This window comes from Calonectris borealis, chromosome 1 (genome assembly GCF_964195595.1).
Source record: "Calonectris borealis chromosome 1, bCalBor7.hap1.2, whole genome shotgun sequence".
Classification (NCBI taxonomy): Eukaryota; Metazoa; Chordata; class Aves; order Procellariiformes; family Procellariidae; genus Calonectris; species Calonectris borealis.
This window is the reverse complement of record NC_134312.1, coordinates 92882232-92903330: the sequence shown is the minus strand read 5'-3', so window position 1 is coordinate 92903330 and position 21099 is coordinate 92882232. Positions and strand designations below refer to the sequence as shown.

General features: G+C 41.0%; 1 protein-coding gene across 2 annotated transcripts in view; it reads left to right on the top strand.

Annotated features, from left to right (window-relative positions):
• GRAMD1C (GRAM domain containing 1C) overlaps positions 1-21099 on the top strand; it is a 58462-nt gene that overhangs the window by 35153 nt on the left and 2210 nt on the right. For both annotated transcript variants that reach the window (XM_075166943.1, XM_075166935.1), the window contains exons 7-16: positions 1281-1399; positions 2560-2680; positions 6493-6655; positions 13347-13493; positions 14289-14407; positions 15510-15652; positions 17333-17436; positions 18147-18326; positions 19866-19923; positions 20440-20550. In XM_075166943.1, the coding sequence (XP_075023044.1) occupies positions 1281-1399; positions 2560-2680; positions 6493-6655; positions 13347-13493; positions 14289-14407; positions 15510-15652; positions 17333-17436; positions 18147-18326; positions 19866-19923; positions 20440-20550 (1265 nt within the window). The remainder of the gene's footprint in view (positions 1-1280; positions 1400-2559; positions 2681-6492; positions 6656-13346; positions 13494-14288; positions 14408-15509; positions 15653-17332; positions 17437-18146; positions 18327-19865; positions 19924-20439; positions 20551-21099) is intronic.

The following is a 21099-nucleotide window of genomic DNA, read 5'->3' as shown; positions in this document are numbered from 1 at the left end:
CGCTGCCCGGCGGGGAATCGCGCGGCGGGAAGCGCCAGGTTTGTCGCGATGCGGGGCGACAGGCGCCCTCCGAGCGGGACGGAGCGCGGCCGGGCGGGCGGGTGGCGGAAGCCCCGGGGGGAGAGCGCCGAGCGTGTATACGGGCGTGCATTTACACTCCTGCTTGTGGGTCAGCTTTTCTATGTCTGTCTAAAACTGCGGGTAGTATGACACTCTACAGGTGGAGCAAAGAGGTGGAGAGGATCATTTAAAAGCCCTTTAAATAATGCATGGGTATTTAATGTGATCGTTTCATGCAAATAGTAAGCAGTACTTGTGTTACTGCCTCATTAGCACAGTTCTGTTCCTTTGATCAATATGGATTGTGGCTGAGGCACACTTTCCAGTGTGGTGTCTCTTTTTTAAGATCGCTAGTATTGCTCTCTGAGCTCTGTTAAATCCCAGAACCTTATTTCCTTTCTCTTTTTTTTTTTTTTGAGCCCTTTACAGCTAAAGTGGACTTTGAAACTAGTTGCGTACATTGCCGATATGAGTTTGTCACACTACTTTCACTTCCTGACTTTCCAGATGATCTGAGAGAACTTAAATATATGCCAGTAGCTGTGAGAATTCATGGAGGAGGGCGGAGAGATTATAGAGAAAGAGAAGAGTAGCTAGTGATGAGCAAAGGTAACACTGTTACTGAGCAAAAGGAACTATTTTATGTAAAGAGGGTTCTGGTGTCGTTCCAAAGCGAGGACCTCCTGTCCCACCCTGGCAAAGAGGACAGTTGGCTGACCTAGACATTGCTGTCTGTAGTGACTGAAACGCTAGCCTCTCACTATTTGTAACGTGCTCTGAGCATCCTGAGAAAACAGGCATGTATCTATTAAGCAGTTTGTCCAAGATCAAAGAGGGAGTCCCTGGCTGTCTACTAGTTACTGGTCTTCTGCTATATCGAGTGAAATTCAAGAAGCAGCTACCTTGAAGATATCGGTGAAAACATTGGCGACATGTGAAGAAGCAAGTAGTGGCTACAAGTGTGTGTTTTCTTGAAATAATGATTTTTTTTTTTTGTCTGATGTTATTGGTTGAACAGTGGTGGGTTGGGAATATGGAGTAGATAGGAGTACAGTTCCCCAAAATGCTGAAATCCAATCTTGAAATGTGATACCTAAATGCTTTCAGTCCGTGTCAGAATTGAGGTTAAAGGCTGTGGCGTAATTCAAACTTCTTACTGTTTTACCTCCTGTGCCTTACTGTCCCATACTGTAGTTCTTGACTGGCTCGCTTTCTTTCAGAGGCTGACCAAGCAGGAATTCTGGCAGCTGGTGCACCAGAGCTATGGCTCTGAGCTGGGCCTGAACAGCGAGGAGATGGAGAGCTTCCACTCATCGTCTGAGGACAACGGGCAGCCTCGGTAAGGGGAGGCTATAAAGCTTATTGAAATACTCAGGAAGAAGCAGTGTCCTCTTTCTTAAAAATTGTTTTTCCAAAGTGCTGCTGTAGCCTTACCCGAAAGGTTAAGCCTACAGTAAAAGGATGCAAAGAAGCGAACTGCGTAAACTGAGCATGCATAAAAACTTAATTGTGTTCATTGTCTAAAACAGTAGGAGTACAGCTGAGGCCCCTTAGAGGAAGGAGGTAGGAAGACCTTGTTCTCCCTGTATCTGCTTGGGGATACCAGCAGGATAGCTTAAATAGCAACGTTTTTTCATGATGGTATCTAGTTAGGATCTGTATGCCCTTCAAAAATGTGGAAGGGCTGAATGGAATGAAGCTATATGTAATGTTCAGACACTTTTTCATCTCCTTTCTGGAGACTAAAACCCTTGTTTTGCTTTGTTCTCCTGATGTCTGAGACCTTAGCTTATTTTTGTATTGTCCTCAGCTTGAATTAGGAAGCCGGAATAATCTAACTGTATGTGGATTTTTTTTTTTTTTAAATTGTTGCCATCATTTTTTGGAACAAATGTGAACTAACTTATAAACTGCTAACGTCAATCTAATAACAGGGCTTTAATTTTTGTATCTGTACATAAATAAGTATGGCTCTGCAAACTTGAACAATGTAATTTATGTCTCTCTTCAATCCTATGTTGTCTAAGTATGTTTGTTAGGAAAAAAAAATACCTTAAGTTCACTGTAAGCTTCAAAAAATGTCCTATTAAATATTTCCTGGGGTTTTTTTTGCTTTGTAAAAAATGCACTACTTTGGAACTCTGGAATAAGGGATGCAGGAAAAAAATTCTTGTCTTAAACTTTCTTAAAACATTTTCTTTCCAAATTTGTTCTAAGCTATCTGTGTTTCCTCTTTTCCCATAGCATTCACTTTCTCTTTGATTCACCAGTGTTTGGTTTTACTAACCTTATAGTCAGAAGCTGAATCTTCTGAGGGGTGGCTAGGGTGAGGAAAATTGCTTGAGAGATTAATGAGCTGGATGTGGGAAGAATGAGTTGGTAGTTTTTAGTATTAGCTAAACAGCCATGGTTTGAATGCAAAAATCACATATGAGAAGCTTTCTCAGATTTTTCAGCACTTATTATCTCCAAAGATGTCGTCTTTTTTGCTTTGGACAGATCCAGCATTTGTGATGATTCTGGAGAAAGGGATGAAAAACTACCTAAAATGATTGGTTTAGTTCGGGAACCCACGCTTCAAACAGAAGGAGAGTCACTCAATAGCCCCGTGTTGCCAGGAGTAAGTGCTGACACAGCCTTTCTTACTATCTGTAACTGATAAGCATATATGCTGAACTTGTATATCTGTAAGCATGTATCTGTAGTGCATGGGGACTATCATTTCTCAAGAAGCCTGTGAGAATTCATGATAATCTAGAAGGCTTTCACATCAGAAATTTAATATTAATATCTTCAGGTTTCAAGAATATCTCTTTAATTTGGAAATGAACAAACTTCTGTATAAGAGAATATTGTTGGGGTGGGTTTCAGCAATGTCCTATCGCTGACTCGCTGCATAACCTGGCTAGAATGCTGAGGCTTATGCCTTGGTCTTCCCAGCTGTAAAAACAAAATTAACCATGATTTATTCACCTTCCTAGGGACCATGTTCATTTTTATGCAGCTGCCTTTATGAAAGCAATACCTCTGTTCACTTCCAATGCTTTCTTGCTTGTGTTATTTGTTGTTAAAAAATGTCTGCTCTTATACTTCTATCTCTCCTATACATGAGGTTTATTAGAGGGTAGTTGTGCTGCGTTATCATTGCCTTCAAAGGTCAGTCAGTCTGCAGCTGTGAATATAGGAAACCTTTTTTTATGTAGATTTGTGGAGATGTTTCAGAAGGAAGGGAAAAAAAACCACAAGATGAGTTTTTCCTTAATGCCTTGGGTTAATACAACTGAACAAGCATGGGTGCTTTACTCATGATATTGTATGAATTTGTGAATGTATTTGGCTGGGAGGGCAAGCACATTAGTAGCGGTATCTGAGGCATGCACAGTGTCTAACACAGTTGCTGGGACTCCTGTGTGTAGTTCTAGTCCTGAAATATTACAGACATTTTCTCTTGATTAATAGATACTCCAAGGCAAAGATCTTGGAAAACCAAATAAAGCACTTTGGGTGTTTCTTATAAACTTTGCTAGGTTTGGGTACCTAATTGCTGCTTTGGAAAATTTGGGGAGGGAAGGAGATGCTTGTAATAGTTTTTACTACCATATAAATCTTCTGGTTTTTGTCACTTGCTAAAACTGATCTGGAGGTTAAGCAGGCTTTAAGTAGTTTTGCTGAAATCCAAGTTAATGGCTAGACACTCATACCCAGCAAACAATACTGGTATTTGTTTGTCAGATGTTAAAAGCTTAGTTAATCGGATGATGGGTATCCCTCATGGAAAATCTAGCAGTATAAAACATGATTTTTTGGAGAGCTGCAAGGGAGGCCTGTGGATGCTGCTGGAATTTGGGCTCTTTAGAATAACTAAAAATCTACCCAGTTTAGCCTTGGTTTGGACTTAAGTCTTATTTGCACAAGAACAACCCATTTAAAAATAATTACTCTGCCTGGAAAAGAAGTGTTTTGTTTACCTACTGGGTGCCATAGCCAGAGACGTCTCTTGCAGGTGCTATATCTAATTGAGCATGTTGGTAAGCAGTAATGGCTGGGGATTTGGTCTGTACGCAAGGAAAAACGCTAGGATTCTCCCTTGAATAAACTGCTTTTAAAAAGTCCTTTAATTATAGTGTAAAAGTGCAGTCTTGATAAATGTGTAACTAAACTGCTTAGCTTACTGCTTCAGTGTAACTAAAATACATAATGATTGTGTTGAGCCTATATGTGTCACTTGGCACTTCTCAAGAATGTTGATACACTCTCCACAACCCCAGGATTGCAGCGTATGTTGTAGAAGCACAAGGGGTAGTAGTAAGAGGCAGTAGTGCTTAGAATGTATTTATCAAAAACCATGGCACTGATGACACAAAACACATTTAATCACCTTCCAAAGACTGGAGAGAAACAGACTTAACCCCTTCTTTCCTGCTCTGATAGGCAAAGTAAGTCCCAAAGCTCTCTTTGGAAGGAGATCTGAAATGATGGAGGTACTGGTTATAGTGCTTGGCTTGTCTTGGAAAAAATATTGTCAACAGCTGTCCGTAGTTGATTAAAGAAAGTCTGCATGTAACACCAGTCATGGCACACGTGTTCACAATGTGGGAACCACCTTATTGCCTGTCTGGATCAACCATATTCTTCCCTCCACCCTTCGTAGGGACACCTTAGAGCCTTCCACTCCAGGAGCCTGCTGTTCACAGGTTAAAAAACTGAAAAACCTTGGCACAGAGCTTAGCAGTACTGGACTAGCTCAGGAGACAGGTCTTAAAATCATTATTGTTTTTTTCTCTAGGGCGAAAAAAAAATAATAGAACAAGAAAACTGTGTTTGAGTTGATCAGCTATTCCAAAAGTCTCAGCATGAATTTCTTCTTCCTTGACATCACTAAAGGCTTTTTTGTAGGAGCTGTTGCTCTAGTCTTCTGACTTGAGCCTGACTTTCCTGCTCTGCGCGTGGCATAGTGGGGCTGCTCTTATGCTGCTGGTGGGAGCTCCACCTGTTCACCAGATCCCTAATCTTCATTAAAATGCTCTGAGAGTTCCTTGGATTTGTGCTGGATCTGTGTCAATTTTTAGACTGCTTAACCACAACTAGCTCCTTCCATCTGTATTGGTAGAATACTTTTGATATTGAAATGTTGGTTCTGTCCTAGTTCCTGTTGTGTGACTGAGTATAACTTCAGGCTTGGTAGCTCCTTTCAATAGGAGCATTTGTTAATTGATCTGGTTTTCTGATGCAGTCTTCCTTTGACCTTGAGGGAGTATTTTTGCCTGCTTATACTGCAGTCAAATTCATGCCTGTTTCTGTTTTCCAGCCACCCCCACCTTCTACTAATGCACAAAAAAGTAGATGGTCTTTATTTTGAAAAAAGCCAAGTACAGGAAGTACATGATGACTATTTCAAGTAGCGGATGCTCTTGCTTTTTTTAATCAGTGCTGAATAATCTTTAGGGATGATGGTATTGCAGATGAATCGGAACTATTCAGTTGAGGAGGCCTGATCTTATTTATTATGGTCCATGTACTACTGCATATGGGGGGGCAGTACTACTATTGATCCCAGCTGTTCCACTGGAAGCAATGGGAGCTTTGAGGAGACGTTTAGAATGGAAACTATGATTCGTAGCTAGTCGCCAAGCTTTTTAGGTGGCATTTTGAGATGTACAAACCTTGGACATACGGTTTCACTAGAAATTACTTCTTGAAGTATGCAATGGCACGTAAGCTCAGCCGCCAGTTATTATATTTTAGGATTAAGAGCTGCATCATTGATTCAGTGACTGATGTTTTGGGGGATGTCCTGGAGATGGCAAATGATACTCCATTGCTTTGTTCCTGAGAAGTAACATTTTATAGGTAGGATGGCTCTAGACAGTGTTTTAAAATTTTTCTTTGTCAAAAGGGAATTGAGCCCTACAAAATAAGAACACCTTTCAAATATATAATTGGGATGACCTAATCTTCCTGAAAAAGGGAGGCCCTGCCTACTTCATTGTGCTTCCCCTCAGGATTGTTGGACCCCTTGCTAAAATGCAGGAAAAAACTAACCTGATCAATAAAAAGTAAATAATCTGTATTAAGTTAATTAACTTATAAATGCTAGCATTGATGCAGGGAAGGGGACCAAACCGTGCAGGTGGGTGCAAGGGGCCTGGATGGGGAATAAACTGTCCCTTTTAAGGCAGCTCTAGGTATGTCAGTACAGATGAGTAGGTCTGTCCCTTGTTACCAGGGAAAAGTGAAAGTTTGAAATAAAGAGGAAGAGAGGTTGGCTGGGGTAGGGGAACAAGGGAGAAACTAGTGTTTGGCTGTGTCGTAATCGAGCAGATAAAACTTGTGGCTTCCTTTATATGTCTTTCTACTTTGAAAGTAACTTTCTCTTTTTTTAAATGGTCTGTGATTAGTGATGCATTTTTTTTTTCCTCTTGGTTTTTTCAGGTGGAGGAGTCCCCAAGTGAGAAGCAAATAAAGAAGAGCCCTCTTCCATCTTCAGAAAGAAAACCTGTTAAGCTAGTCAGGAGCAGGTCTTTAGAAAAGTCCTTAGACCTGAATGAGAATGAAAATCTTCCAGAGAAGAGCAGTGCCTCAGATAGTGAAGAAGGTAAATCTCTTAACAATAGGGATCTGTAAAACAATCTGACTTTGGTGTTCCATCTCACTTGTGGAGCAAGTTACAGAACTTTCTGATCTTATGAAACTTGTTTGCTTATTTGTTTCACAGAATTGCAGCAAAAACATGTTTGTATTTTTCTTAGTTTCTGGGGAGAAAAAAAAAAGTTGTTGTTGGGGGAGTTTAGAACAAAAACAAATTGTGGTTTTGCTTTTTTTCCTTTGGTGGGTAAAGAGTTGCTAACAGCTTAAACTAAAAAAAAAGAAGTTTCTTGACAATGTGGTGGTGTTTGTTCATTTTCCATGCTCTCGCAGGTATTTCAAATTTTTTTCTTTCCTTTTGTTTTCACTTCATGGGAACTGAGGGGAAACATTTCAGACTCTCCTCCAGTTTCTGAAAGATTCCCCAAACCTCCCCACTCCCCTTCTTTACATTTCTACTTTCTTAAGGCGTATGGGCTTCAATGTTATTGATAAAGTAAACTGAGGAACTCGCTGAAAGTCCAGGCAAGACAACTTCCCGGTTTTCAGGAGTGTATTGTGCATATTCTGAATCTGGTCTGAAGATGAAAAACCTTAACATGTATCTTGGAGCAGCTTATACTTTGTGTACCAACAGAGTTAGTATCCTAATGGATCCTAATATACCATCCTCATAACTCATACTCATTACCCAGTACAAGATGAGAAGAAACTTGCATACCACAGTAGCATAGAGATTGTAACTTGGATGTTACATGCTTCCTTTCCTCTTCTCGCTGTAGGAGAGAGAAGTGTAGCTGTATGTCGCATAGTGGTTTTGGTATAAGTGTTTTTGCTATGTCCTGGGGAGAGAGTAAGGCCAGAGCATGCCTTCTACCCAGGCTGGATGACAGTGAGCCTTGTGCTGAGGTCTGTGGGTGCTCGTTCTGTGGTCCCACAGTAGTCCCTGACAAGTTCTCGCTCTACTAAAGGTGAGCTTTTCACTTACTGTGGGGAACTTTTCTGTGCCAAAGGGCTGTAGTTGTTCAGACAGCTCACTGAAGTTGTGGTGGATGTTCTGTTAAATATCCCAATCTTGGACTCTGTAAATGCCTTTAAAATGAGGTGTGTGCAACCTGGATTGGTTCCAAAGTTGTATGGTGGTGTGCGAATGAAGGACAGAAGAGCTCAACAGTAGCAGTGTGCTCAGTATCAGCTGAATATATCTTTCATATGGAAAGAGGTAACTTACTTTCATCACTTGTTGGCAGGAATATAACAATTCAGTTAATTGAGGCCAGTTCTTAATCTGGCTAAGAAACTTAGCATCTCATCCTTTCCTCAGAGCTGGCAACTGAAGTTGCTTGCAGGTGTCATTATATTGGCATCACTGAGGTGTCCAGGAAAGCTTTCAAGGTCATGGATCGAATTGGCTGCCTGCAAGTGGTGATTGTTGCCTGAGGATATACTTTATATTCAGCTAACTTTCCTTTTGCTCACCCACACTGCTTCTGTGTTTCTTGAGTTCAGATTCAACTCGATGCATGTCAGGTTATATCACTTTTGTGAATATACCTACTTGAACAGGCTGCTGTTTATGCCATACTCCTACACACCTAACAAGCTTCACAAATTAATTGTTTACTCCATCACAGGTGTATCTTTTAGAGCAGCAGGAAGTTTTTGGCCTTCGGATGTTTTAGATATCTTGCAGTTTTTCTATCCTCTTAGTACCACATCTCTCTCCTGTCTCTGGATTTTATTTTTTTATGGCAAAGGTCTCCAGTGAAACTGATTGAAAATAGTCCTGTTGTCTTTCATGCTGCTCCTTGCCTCAATGATAGCAGTAAATACACCCTGTCATCCCTGCATTGGTGATGTCAAGTAAATAGAGCATATTAAACTGGTCTCTTTAAAAGAGAACTGACTTCATGCTGCTTTTCTTACTTCTCCTCCCTCCCTCAAGACTAGTCTTTTTTTATTCAGAGCAGGATTTTCTAGTCCCACAACATTAAACTTTTCTCTCAGATTCCCTTCTTCATGCTTGGAATTTTTTTTCTGCTGTTTCTCTGTCTGTTTTCTATTGCAGTTGCCCCATACTCTTACAAGGTGAATTCCTTCATGCAAACGAAACTAGCTTTTCCCACATGGCAAAGGTTTACCCATGCGATTAATCTCTCTTGTGTCCTCTGGCTCGTACTCGGGCTGCCCATGGAAGTGTCCTGGCAAATAAGGTGAGGGGCAAGCTCAAGACTGTTGTTCTCCAACTGCGGGTCGACCTGATACCCAAAGCTGGAATGCCAGAGCCTTGGCAACAATAGTGCCCTTGCCCTAAGCAATTCTCACATCGCTTACTGGGGGATGGGGGTGTGCGTCTCACTGTGCACCGCTGGCCTATTGACCTGCATTCTAGTGCTTTTTTTCAGTTTCATAAATTGGAGTATAAATCTCTAGCCATGACAAACTTTTGGCTAAGCTAAAAATTAATATCTGCAGTCTTGATTCCGAATTTCAGAAAACAAATTTTAGTTCAAGCACAGAATATGTATTTTCAAAATAGAGCCAGGAGATTCTGAATTTCCTCAAATGACTCTTTTGTATCTAGGGTTTCTATATGCAACGACAATGTTCAGCAGAATAAAATACTTCAAAGAAAGAAGAGGGAAGCAGGAAATTGGAAAATATTCTTTTCTGTTAGAAAGCTTTACTGTATATGGGGACATCATAAACTGATCTCCTTGCATAACTTCACAGACTTACTGTATTGTTTCTATTTGTGCTAATAACCACCTTAAATGTGTGGTCTGCAGGAGAGCATAACTGCTTACGCTGTAGTGTGTGGTACAGTGGTGGCTTAGCTTTTCTTGCAGATAGGGATATATGGGGCAGAAAATGTTTGAAATACGGGTGGCTGAAATTAGTTCAGTCCTGTTTGTTTGTTTTCCCAAGATATGAAATTTTGGTTATACAATGTATGTAAGGAGGAGTAGTCCTGTTACCTTGTTCGCATTTTACTCAAAATACCAAAAGCATGTATTTTGTTGAATATATAACTACCAATTATGTGTTGCTTTGGGGTTTGGAGGATATATGTTTGAGTTATCTAAAGGCAAAAGGCATAAGTTTTTATCTTGTGAACTGGAAAAAGCTGGCATTGTCACAGTACTTACTCAGTACCTTCCCCAAGTTAATTTTGTACTTAGTTTTTTAAAGCATAGGAGAGCTCTTTGATAATGGTTAATATTGCTGATGCAGTCTTTAAGTAGATGGTGTCTGGAACATGTTCACTCTAGGAATTGATTTTATTGACTTGATTTCAGGTGTATCTGGTTAAAGGCTCCTACCTGCTTATTATTCATGCAGTGTGCAATTTTTCCCCATCTGCAGTGGCATAGAAATCCTTAATACTGCCAAGATTTGCATGTATACTTTTTTTCTGATCCTCCCCCAACTCCGTGGACTGTAAAAATCAGCCATCTTAATTTGTTTGATATCCTCTGCTCTTATCTGTTCAGCTTTCTTAAATTGCTTGTGGTGTGTGTTTAGCTTTGAGCTGCTGGTTGTTAATGGGAATTTTAAGAACAATTTTTTCCCTGCCCCCTTTCTCAATCTTCAGTTTTCTGTCTTTCTTTTCTTGCACTGTAGATGTTTTCAAACCTCTGCAATCACTGCTGCATAATAGTATTATATTCAAACGTTATTTCACAGCTTGCCTTGCAGTGATGAAAATGACCTTATGAAGTGCAAGGCAATAGTGGGGGAGGGAACAGACTTGCTGTCTTCATGCTGAACCAGGACACTCTGGGTAATATGTTTGCTTCTGGATTTTTGGGTCCCTAGGGATCCTAACCTAAAGTCAGAATAATCTCGTGTTCTCTTACCAGACAGTAGCTCCAATTCATCTGTAAGTGTATTCAGGCTAAGAGAGTTAGTGGTTGATAATTGCATACTGCTGAGGGGTTAGAACAGCATTAAAAGTTAAGGAGTTAGATTGATATCTAGATACCTGCACAAAACATTTTGTTCATAACAAACAAAAGAAAACAGTAGACAAACATGCATATTCATTTGTAGCAGAGACGAGTGATTAAAGCTTTCTATTCTGTTCAAATTGCAAGTGTGTATACTGTACACTTATTCTTTGCTATGCTACTGTTTCTGCTCACTGCTTCATCTAGGATTTCTACAGATTTCTTCTCTCTGAGAAGCCCAGATGGAAGTGACTTGAAGCTTGTGAAGCTCTTGGTGCATGCAGCAACTTGCTTCCACAGATGTGGAACTCACAGCAGCATTCATACATGCACCTTCCACACCTATAGTCTGAAAGATTTCCAGGCTTTCTGGAAAACGGCTGTTTGAATCCTAGCATCTAAAGTGGCTGATGGGCCTGATATATCAACTCAGTTTCAGCTTGGATTTTCTGAAAATACTGCTTTATGTGATAACAGCATTTTTTTTAAATTTTGTTTTTGTTCTAAGAGCTGAGAGGGATTGTAAGTAAAAACATATTTCTCAATAGATACTGTCATGCACTTGGCACTTCATTGACTATTTCTTATTAGAGGCATGACTAGATAGAAATAGTGTAGGTAAATCAACTAACAGGAAATTTTGTGTAGACCCATGGATGCTCTTGCTTAAGGCCTCAGTACAAGGAGGACAGACTTCATGCTCGAAGAGTAAAATATCTCAGTAGCAAGGTCTGCACCTTAAGGTAGTAATGCATGGGCTTTGTGCATATCATAAATTGCTGTGGCTTACCAAATTACCTCACATCAGCAGAAACATAGTAGATGTCCTCAGGCATTTCAGATGAACATGAAGTTGTGTCGCTTAGCTAAGCCTCACTGGGGCGAAGGTAACTTGTATTATCTTGTATTTGCTAAGACATATACAAATAGCTGTCAAACCTTATCGATGCATGGTGACTTGATCGTGTGTCTGGGCCTTTGTATTATTTTTTTTTTAAATGGTAGCAGATTCCTTGGGCATGTCAAGGTCCAGCTGAGTAAGACTCAGAGTAACTAGGTTTGAATTACCTGTATCTGACTCCATGTGTGTTAGCTGATGTGCAGTAGGCAAAGGGGATGTCAACATCAATATCTGAACCTTCCTGTCTCTGAGTGAAAGAGAGGAAGTGGGGAGTGCACTCTGAAAGGAGAGGTCTGTAATGTTGAGGTCTTGTAGCTGAGGTCAAACTTACAGTTCACTCAGACTGCATTTTGGTGAAATGGGTTCAGCTCTGAGAGGGAAATACAGTGAACATAAGCTGAAAACCCAGGCTGAATTTCTGGCTTCCCACAGAATGTTTCAGCACAGCAGAATCTGTATTCTAGCATGTAATGACCACATACTGGCTGGTTAAATAGGCCCCTTAAAATGCGTGCTTACTTTCTGTCCCACCTCACAATTGTATAGACTTACAATTGCATAAGCAGAACATGACGTAGGAAAGAAGTCCATCTCTTGTGCATCACAAAAATGTGACACTCATGCTTCGCTTTTGGGGTCCTACATTGAAGCATGATTGCGTCAGAGAGAACTTTTTTGGAGGCAGATGTGTAACAGGGACTTTTAGCAGGCTAGAAGCAACACTAGAGCGGAAGTTTGCTCAGAGTCAGAGCTGGATTTTGTTAGGGACTGTTGTGGTGTTTAATTGCTGCATTTGCATTTATCAATTCTGACTGCTACCAAGCTGTAACCTTAGCCTATAGGCAGCTTGTGAACTATAGCTTGATATTCAAGCTACCTTTGCATTGGTGGCTGGCACTGACCTTTTCTAGCTCTGAGCATTCATTTGTATCAGTTGAAAGGTTAGACATCCTGACTTCTGTCTTGCTTCCACAAGATTTGCTTTCAAGCTTTTAGTTTCATTTTAGTGATGTGTGGGGGTGGTTTTTTTGGTAATTATAGCTTAGGATGGACTTGTTTCTAAAGCATAAGCAGATTGGGTTGAGGTTGGCATAGGAAACTGCTTGTCCTCCAGGATTATAATTCTATCCCTTATCTCTTGCAAGAGTGGCTGGGACAACCACAAAGCTGAGTCATGCCAGCAACCAACGAGAAGCAGGAATAGCAAAGATCAGTGCTGCAGCCACAGATCGCCACTGGGGCATTTGGTGGTTTTGAAATAGGGGATGGTGATTAAGCATCTTGGTGCACTTTTCAGGACTGCAAAATGGAGCAGGGTACCTCTTGCATTCCTCTTATAAATAGGTATGGAGAGAGGAACTGTTTAGGAGTTTGTACCTGTTTCTTAGACTGTGGACACTACCATCATTACAGATGTTAAAAGCAGAATTCTGAAACTAGCCACAAGTAAGAAGAAAACTAGTATGGTTTCACTGTCCTGCAAGCATGTGTCCTTTGTACAATAAACACACATTAATGGAGATTATGCTAACTTTGTCTTCCCCAATGTTTCCGTAGGATTAGTAGAATACTGAAGCCAATACGAAAGGGATGGGACCTTGTGATGTTGATTTATGTTTGCATAGGGAAATGGGGGCAGGGGGAGGCTAGAAAATCAACTCTGGACTTTGCTCCTGAAGCCAACCTACCTACCAAATCATGTGCTGCTATCATTACTGGGTTTCTGAGAGTGAGAAACAAACGCTGATGCAAGCTTGGGAAGGATTTGAGCTGTAATAAAGCTTAGAATATTATAAAGTTTCTTCATAATACTGCTCTTTTCTTAACCTGATCTCTTTGCCTTTCCTTAGCAGTGAAGGAGACTGTCTCTGAGAATGATCTCTATGGGAGACTTTTTATAAACAGAGTTTTCCACATTACTGCAGACAAGATGTTTGAAATCCTTTTCACCAATTCTCACTTCATGCAGAGGTTTCTCAATTCCAGGAGTATAGTAGGTAATATACTCTTCTCCCTTCTGTCTGTGTTGCAAACTATCCTGAAAATTTCAGCCTCTGAGAAATGTTAAATAGAGCTAAGTTGAATTCTAAGTTTCTCCTTGCTTTAAAAGAATTTTGAAGCTTTAAAATTCCACTATGAGAGAGGATATTTAAAGCTATCCTGTTGTTTCTGTAGATCAGTCACATTTCAGAGTAAAAACCTCATTTCAGTGCATTACAAAACTGCACCTTAATGCCTGAATTTTGGGTAGGCTGTTAAGTTGATGCATTCTGTGGGGTATTTCTGATTGCATTGTGTCCCAGAAATAGTGAAATGTGTGTGGCTGGCACACAGGGAAAATCACTGCATCCTCCTAAATGATACTCACAGGCTTTAATTTTCTGGATGAGTAAATTTTATTCACTGAGATCATAAGAACAGAAAATTAAGTCAAAAAGGGTAATATTTATTCAGTGTCAGCTTGGAAGGCAAAGTGGCAAAAGCTTTTGATAATGCTAAGTGAATCTATTCAACTTTAAGCAGATGGGAAATGACATATTTTCATCTAATTGCTTACTCTTCTCCCCACCCTCAAGTCTCTTTCAGTAGACTCAGGTTCAGCTACTTAGTGACTCACCTTTGTTCATCAGTGAACTACAATTTTCCCTTTTCCAGCAAAACACACAACCATTTGGAATCTGATTTCTGTCTCTACCCCCCCGCACTGTTCTTAAACTGTTAAGATATGAAAGGGCAGAGGTAATGCCTTTTAGGTAATCTGCATGTGAGATTTTGCGTAATTTCTCATCTAGATGCTGTATCAACCCCTTGGAATAGAGATTCCAGTGGCAATCAGTTGAGGACTTTGACGTACACTGTAACGATTAACAATCCACTTTGTGGGAAGTTCACAACTGCAACTGAAAAGCAGGTACTGTGAGCATGTGTGTGTCTGGTGCCTTCTAAAGCAAGGGAGAGGTCAACTCTCTGATTCTGTCAGAGATCTGACCATGGATTTGAGTTCAGTGAACTGAATGGGGATCTGCAGTTTAAACGTAGCATCTCTAAGGGTAGCTTGCTGCCCCTTTCACCATTAGTGACTAAATGCTGATGAAATCAGAGAGGCTTTCTACCCTTACAGATGGCTGTAAACTTCTCCCACGAAGTCTGTGGGGAAAAGTGTTAACATCTCTTATGAATTGGGGGGTGAAAAGTTGCAATTAAATACTTCCAGTGTCCACTTCTGGGCTCCCTAGTACGAGAGAGATAGAAAGAGTCCAGCAAAGGGCCACTAAGATGATTAAGGTACTGGAGCGTCTCATATGAGAAACGGCTGAGAGCTGGGACTGTTCGGCCTAGAGGAGAGAAGGCTCAGGGGGCATCTTACAATATGTGTAAGTATCTGAAGGGAGGGTGCAAAGAAGACCGAGCCAGGCCTTCACCACCAAAGGCCACAGCTTTCAGTGGTGCCCAGTGACAGGACCAGAGGCGATGGGCACAAATTGAAACACAGGTGGTTCTCTCTGAACATCAGGAAACACTTTTTTACTGTGAAGGTGATGGAGCACTGGAACAGGTTGTCCACAGAGGTTGTGGCGTCTCCTTCCCTGGAGATATTGGAAAGCTATCTGGACATGGTGCTGGGCAACCAGCTCTAGGTGGCCCTCCTCGAGTAGGGTTCTTGGACAAGATGACCACCAGAGATGCCTTCCAATTCTGCTTTGGGAAAGGTCTCATAGGTCAATCTCAAAGAGGAGCTGTGGTCATGAGTCAGTGGCCAGCCTTGCATCTGGTACTCGAGATGGCAGTGGGGAAGTACTGCTGCTGCCTATGTTTGGTCTAGCGGGAAGCATCTTCTCTTTCCCCACCCCATCTGTACTTGACATTCTTAACTTTTTTATTGTGGTTGTTCAGGCTTTCTCCCTACTCTAGTTCACTCAGAGTTGGTTGATCTAGCCTAAGGAATTCAGGCTGAAAGAAAAAAAAAATCGGGTACCATGAACATACCTTATTTTTATTTTCTTTTATGGTAGGTCCTGCATAAGCAGAGCCAGAAAGGTCAGTCTTATCAGGTGGATGCTGAGGTACTGACCCATGATGTCCCCTACCATGATTATTTCTACACTGTGAACAGATACTGCATCAGCCGCACATCCAGTCATAAGTGTCGCTTACGGTGAGCCTGAGTGGGGGAGGGGAACAGCCAAAGCATGTTATGGGTTGATGAAGGGTGCTTATCAAAAGATATGCCAACAGCATAGAGAAGGTCAGTTTCTTTTGAAGCTGGGGATCTCTTCTGAAAAATAAGCTTGGTTTATCTTTTGTCACGTGTATGCTGTATTTGGCTCTCATTAATTCAGTGAGAAATGAACTCTTTTGTTGATTCTATGAGGTACAGAACTCATCTCCAAGACTGAGCTGGGTTCTGACCAGCCTTGCGTTTTTGAGTGCAGCTGTGTGAGTGGGATAAATTGGAACTACCTGAGATGTTTTATTACGAAGTTTCCCAGATATCCTTGCTAAGGGCCTGCAGAGGAGGATGGTTTCACAGGAAGGTGCAGGGAAGATGGAACACACCTACCTTTGCAGGGAGGGTACTCAAGCAAATCAGGCTTCATTATTAAACTCTACCTAGATAGGGGAGTCTTAAAAGGTACTTCCCTTTCTTCTCCCATTTGTTGAAAATGCCTGAAATGATCAAGTTCCTTTTTCAGTGCGTTTGTGTGACTTTTTGACTACGTAATCCTTGGTAGTTTTTGGGCTGTCTTTAGAAAGACCTTTTATCTCAAACTTCATCAGTACCCAGGAATGGTAAGCAAGCCTGGATTTTATTCTGGCTTCTCTCAGGCTATAAAAGTGCTGAAGACTCCCTGGGACGAGAAGGGAAGAAAGGTCCTTGAACAACTGTTCTGGATAACTTTTTTTTTTGAGGGCTATATTTGTTTTATCTGAGACACATGGCAACCCTAGGGTAAGAGCAAAAACGTAGGTTTCATTATGGTGCACAGAGCATGCATGTATAGAACAGAAGGTGCATGGTGGTGTTACAGCTGGCTTTATTATACTGCGTTTAAAATGGCTCAAAAACTCTATTTGAAAGATGCTGTTTTATTAGACTAGAAACACAGTGGGCTTACATTGATTTGGATGATTACTTGAAAACATTGAAAGTGTTCTTGACTTAAATAAATCAAAATCACAGGCTATTCTTTTGTCCCTTATGAAGAGCTTTGGGATTCATTCAGTTGTTAGAAGCAGCCCTCTGAAGGATTCTATTCTAATTCATTTCTATTCTAGAAGCATTATTGATTAGTTTGACCTGGGGAATGCAAGGCAGGAATGTCACTTCCCCTCTGTCATGCTCACAGAAAGACAGATTTTAATTTCTGCCTACTCAGGGTAGGATCTGAGCACTTGGTGCATGAGTGGCGATAATGAATTTCACCTCCTGCCATTGCAGTGCCCATGTAATACATCACGTGTTCACATACAGAGTAAAAAGCAGGACTTCATGATCAGAAAGCCTGAAGCCTATTTTAAATGTATGTTAAAATGAGAACACTTCAGAGGAGAGAAATTCTCTGCTAGTCTGAGTCTGAAGGAAAAAACTTAAAAATGTTTCCCATAATTTGGACATTTGAATCTCCTGAAGCTTTAGCTAGATAGGTTGTCCTTGCTACTGTCTGTGTCTTGCCTTGCTTCAGTGTAAATGCCACCCAGGTGGAAAGCCAAGGCAGTTCCAGGTGATACTTCAGAGTATGGACATAAGCTAGGACATAATGCTTCTGATAAGAGATTTCTGCTGTCACTGTGCTACCGAGAGAGCACTCTTTCACTGTTGCATTCTGTTTATTAGGGTTTCTGCAGAAGTAAAGTATAAAAAACAGCCCTGGGGCCTTGTCAAGTCTGTAATCGAGAAGAATACCTGGGGAGGAATACAGGAAAACTTCAAACAACTTGGTGAGACATTTTCTTCTTTGGTAGAGTAAGGAGGCTACCTTTCCTGTGTAAGACAAGTCTGTCAAACTTGATTTCTTAAAGAATGGTTTGAAAAGAAGGCAACACCAAAGGAATCTCCAAGTCAGAAGTTCTTGTCATCAATATATCTGCCAATTCCAGGGTGTAAAAGAAGCCTGGTAGCTTAATGCTAACAAGGAGCACTTGTATACCTTGTCAGTAATAGGTTTCTAAAGGAAACATGAGGAGCAGCAGGAAAGCCATTAATTTCAACTGCTTGTGCCTATCTTTAAGTATTTCCTTGATTGTGGGTATGAGAAGAGAAGCAGTGGCACTTGGCAGGCTCCTTGGCTATGTCTGTTAACAGTCTGGCCGGCCACGGCTGCAGGCTCACAGTCTAACACAATTCCAAGTCTCAGCCTAACAGTGTCTTGAAGTGCTCCTCCAGCTGCTGTCTAACATATCATTAAACAATCCTACACAGGCTGAATGTACATCATATCTGAAAAGTGTACTAAGTGACATCTAGCAAATAGGACAGGTAGTACAGGTCAAGGTGTAGCTTATGTCAATTACCTGCTTTAAGTTCATTTACTAGAAGATGCACTTACTCCTCTCACTGCCACCCTCCATATCTCAAAATTTAAGTCTTCAGTGCTAGGCTTTTCAGCTTTCCTTTTGAAAGTTCAGTAATCTTATTTTTTCCGCTGCAGAATCAGATCTCCTAATGGAGGAATATGCAATTAATCAGTCCATAGAAGACTCTGGAAAATTAGTTGCCCTGAGACGAAGACGACGCACTTTACACCGGAGTCTGGCAGAATCACTTCCCAAACGGTCTTCCCAACACTCCTCTGGTGACATGGGAGTAGAGTCCCAGGGCAGCATAATAGGTAGGAATTTTTATATCAAGTGTTTTCTAAAAGGTGTGTTCAGGAAAGCTTAACACTTAAAATAGTGCAAAGTAACACTTGTGTGTACGTTAGTCTCGTCTTTATCTAATTGGTGTGATAGCAAATGCTTTAGTGTGTTCAAGCTTGCATAAAATAGATTTGGAGTATGCATAGTCACTTTTATGAGTATCTCATGAAACCAAACCTTAATCTCACCTTCTGTTCTTAAAACAAACAAACAAAAAACAATCAAAAGCTAAAATGCTGCACTGTACCTGCATAGGATTGAAAATGAGATGGGATCAGAAAGAAATTTAACCTGAGTTGTGTAGAGTTGCTGAAAACTTGCTTTATTTCTTCAAATAACTGCACACCCAAGTCCTGAGTTGATTAAACTTCATCACTCGCCTCTTGGTCCTGTCATCTTGGCTTTGGCTTTTTTTTATGTTAAGGAGTTCATTTCCTGTCTGCTGTAATTTCTGGGTCACTGAAGTGTTTCTTGCAGTTCCACTACCCCTAGGCACGACAGACTTGGCCACTAGTATATACAATATTAGCTACCTATAGAGATGAGGAACACCTGTGCGCTAATGTGTGCCAGAGAAGGGTGGATTTCATGACACAAGCTGACTTGTAAACACTGACGTAGGAGCAAGTGCCCTTTTCTAAAGGGGGGAGACAACAATGAGTATAGCATTGAGAGAGCATTTGCATCAACAGCATGTGTAATGGACTCTTTACCTAACTGAGATTACTTCCTGATTACTTAATTTTGTAACTCCTGCTGCACCTTTTCAGGTGAGTGTGTCTGTCTCGGTATACATGACAGCTTTCGGATATGCTCCTTGTCCAGGGTAGAAAATATGAATGTAAAACTGGTTTAGGAGATCAGGGAAATTAAAGATCTTAAAGATCAGCCTGACCACAGTGGTATGTGATTGCTGCTCAGTTTGGAGAGGATGTGCACACTTCTGTCCCTCAAAAGTGTTCGGCCCATGTTGTCTGATCACTAGCAGATGCTCTTTCGAAAGGCTGTTATCAGGCCAATATATAAACCAAGCTGGTAAGGATGGGACAAGTTAAAGGAGAACTTGCTTTGACACTGGTCATCAGAAAGACTAATGTGGCCAGGAGAACAAGCAGAAGAGAGCCACTTTGCAGCCTGTCTCTGCTCATGTGTGACTAGCAGTCTATGTGCTGAATGAGTGTTAGTAATGGATGGATTGTAGCCCTCTCAGGCTATCTGGGTTTAATGTGAACATGCCCCAGAGCTGTGTTCTCTGCAGCATACTGGGGTGGGGGGAATCCTGCTCCTGATGGAAGAGCCTGACTGTCCAGCTGACTTGTCTGAGATGACTGCAGAAATGCCTTGGTGAATGTTGGAGATGATCTTGTGCACCCACATGATCTGTTATTTTTCTCCATCAGAAGCTGTTGAGCTATTCTGTGTGAAATGCTGGGCACTGACATGTATCTGCAGGCATCCTTTAGGAATGTTCTTCAGTACTTTTTAACCTTCTTCTCTTCCATGCCCTATAGGAAGGAAAAGAGATGCTGTAAGTAGGACCACCACCATCATTGTAGTAATGAGTGTCTTGTAAGTACTCACTTGCATTAAAATGTGGCTTGACTCAAGCTCATCTTGGTCTCTATCTGTATTTGTCTGTACCTCACTTGCATGTTAACATTGCATGTAGCGTGATAGATCCTAACCTAATTTGAATGTATATATAGGAGCACTCAGGTATAGGAGGGGAATGGATTGACTTACGAAGTGACACATGGAATGAAAATGCTGACTCGTCAAACTAGTCTACCTTGCAGGTTTACATATGTCTGATCCTATAAAAGTTTCTAGAATTTACTTCTTCCTAGTTTTAAAAGTTCCAAGAGGAGACACTGTTGTCATTCCTATAGGTTGCTGTTACACAGCTTAAAGCTAACTGCTAAGAATTGTTTGGGTAGATCTTTATTTTCAGTACAGCACTGCCCCACACCCTTTTTCTCCCAGAAGGATTCTCTTTTCTTAGCTGTTTTTAGCCCAGATCTTGTTTCTGTAGCATTGCAACTGAAATTGTTACAGGACTTGATTTTTGTTCTCTTCTGTCTACAGTTTGCTGCTCTTGGTCTTGCTGAATATAACATTGTTTCTCAAACTGTCAAAGATAGAGCATGCAGCTCAGTCCCTCTATCATGTCCAGCTTCAGGAAGAAAGCTCTTTGAAGTAAGTTGAATTCACAATCTTTGCTTTCTTTCTTCCTCAACTTATATGAGAATCTGAAATAGATTTTGAACAATGAAACTTGGTGGTAAGTTTTCAAAAGCTGCTGGGGCTTGCTGCTCTTCCGTGGTCTATCCAGTGCCATGTCTGACTATCTTGCAGTAATAAATTTCTCCTTTGACAAGCTGTTTTTTCGGGGAGTGTTAACCTTAGCTTGCATTTATCACCCTGCTGTGACTCATCTTCTGTGAATATCATAGTGCTGATCACAGAACCAAAGTGTTCACTTCATCCTGTGTGAACCAGCATGATCTCAAATGTAATGTTAAAGATTTATTTAGCTTTTTGGCCTCCTTCTGTGAGTCTCCTGCTAAATCTCCTCTCCCCCTCAAACTTCCATGTTAGGTGCCTTTTGTATTCGGACACATGGAAGAGGCTCAGATGTTGCTTCCTCTCTATGGTATCAGCAAACAAGTTAAAAACCATAACCTGATCTTGAGTATGGAAGCGGTGTGGTGACCTCCCATAGTGATCATCTCAGAACTGATTAGA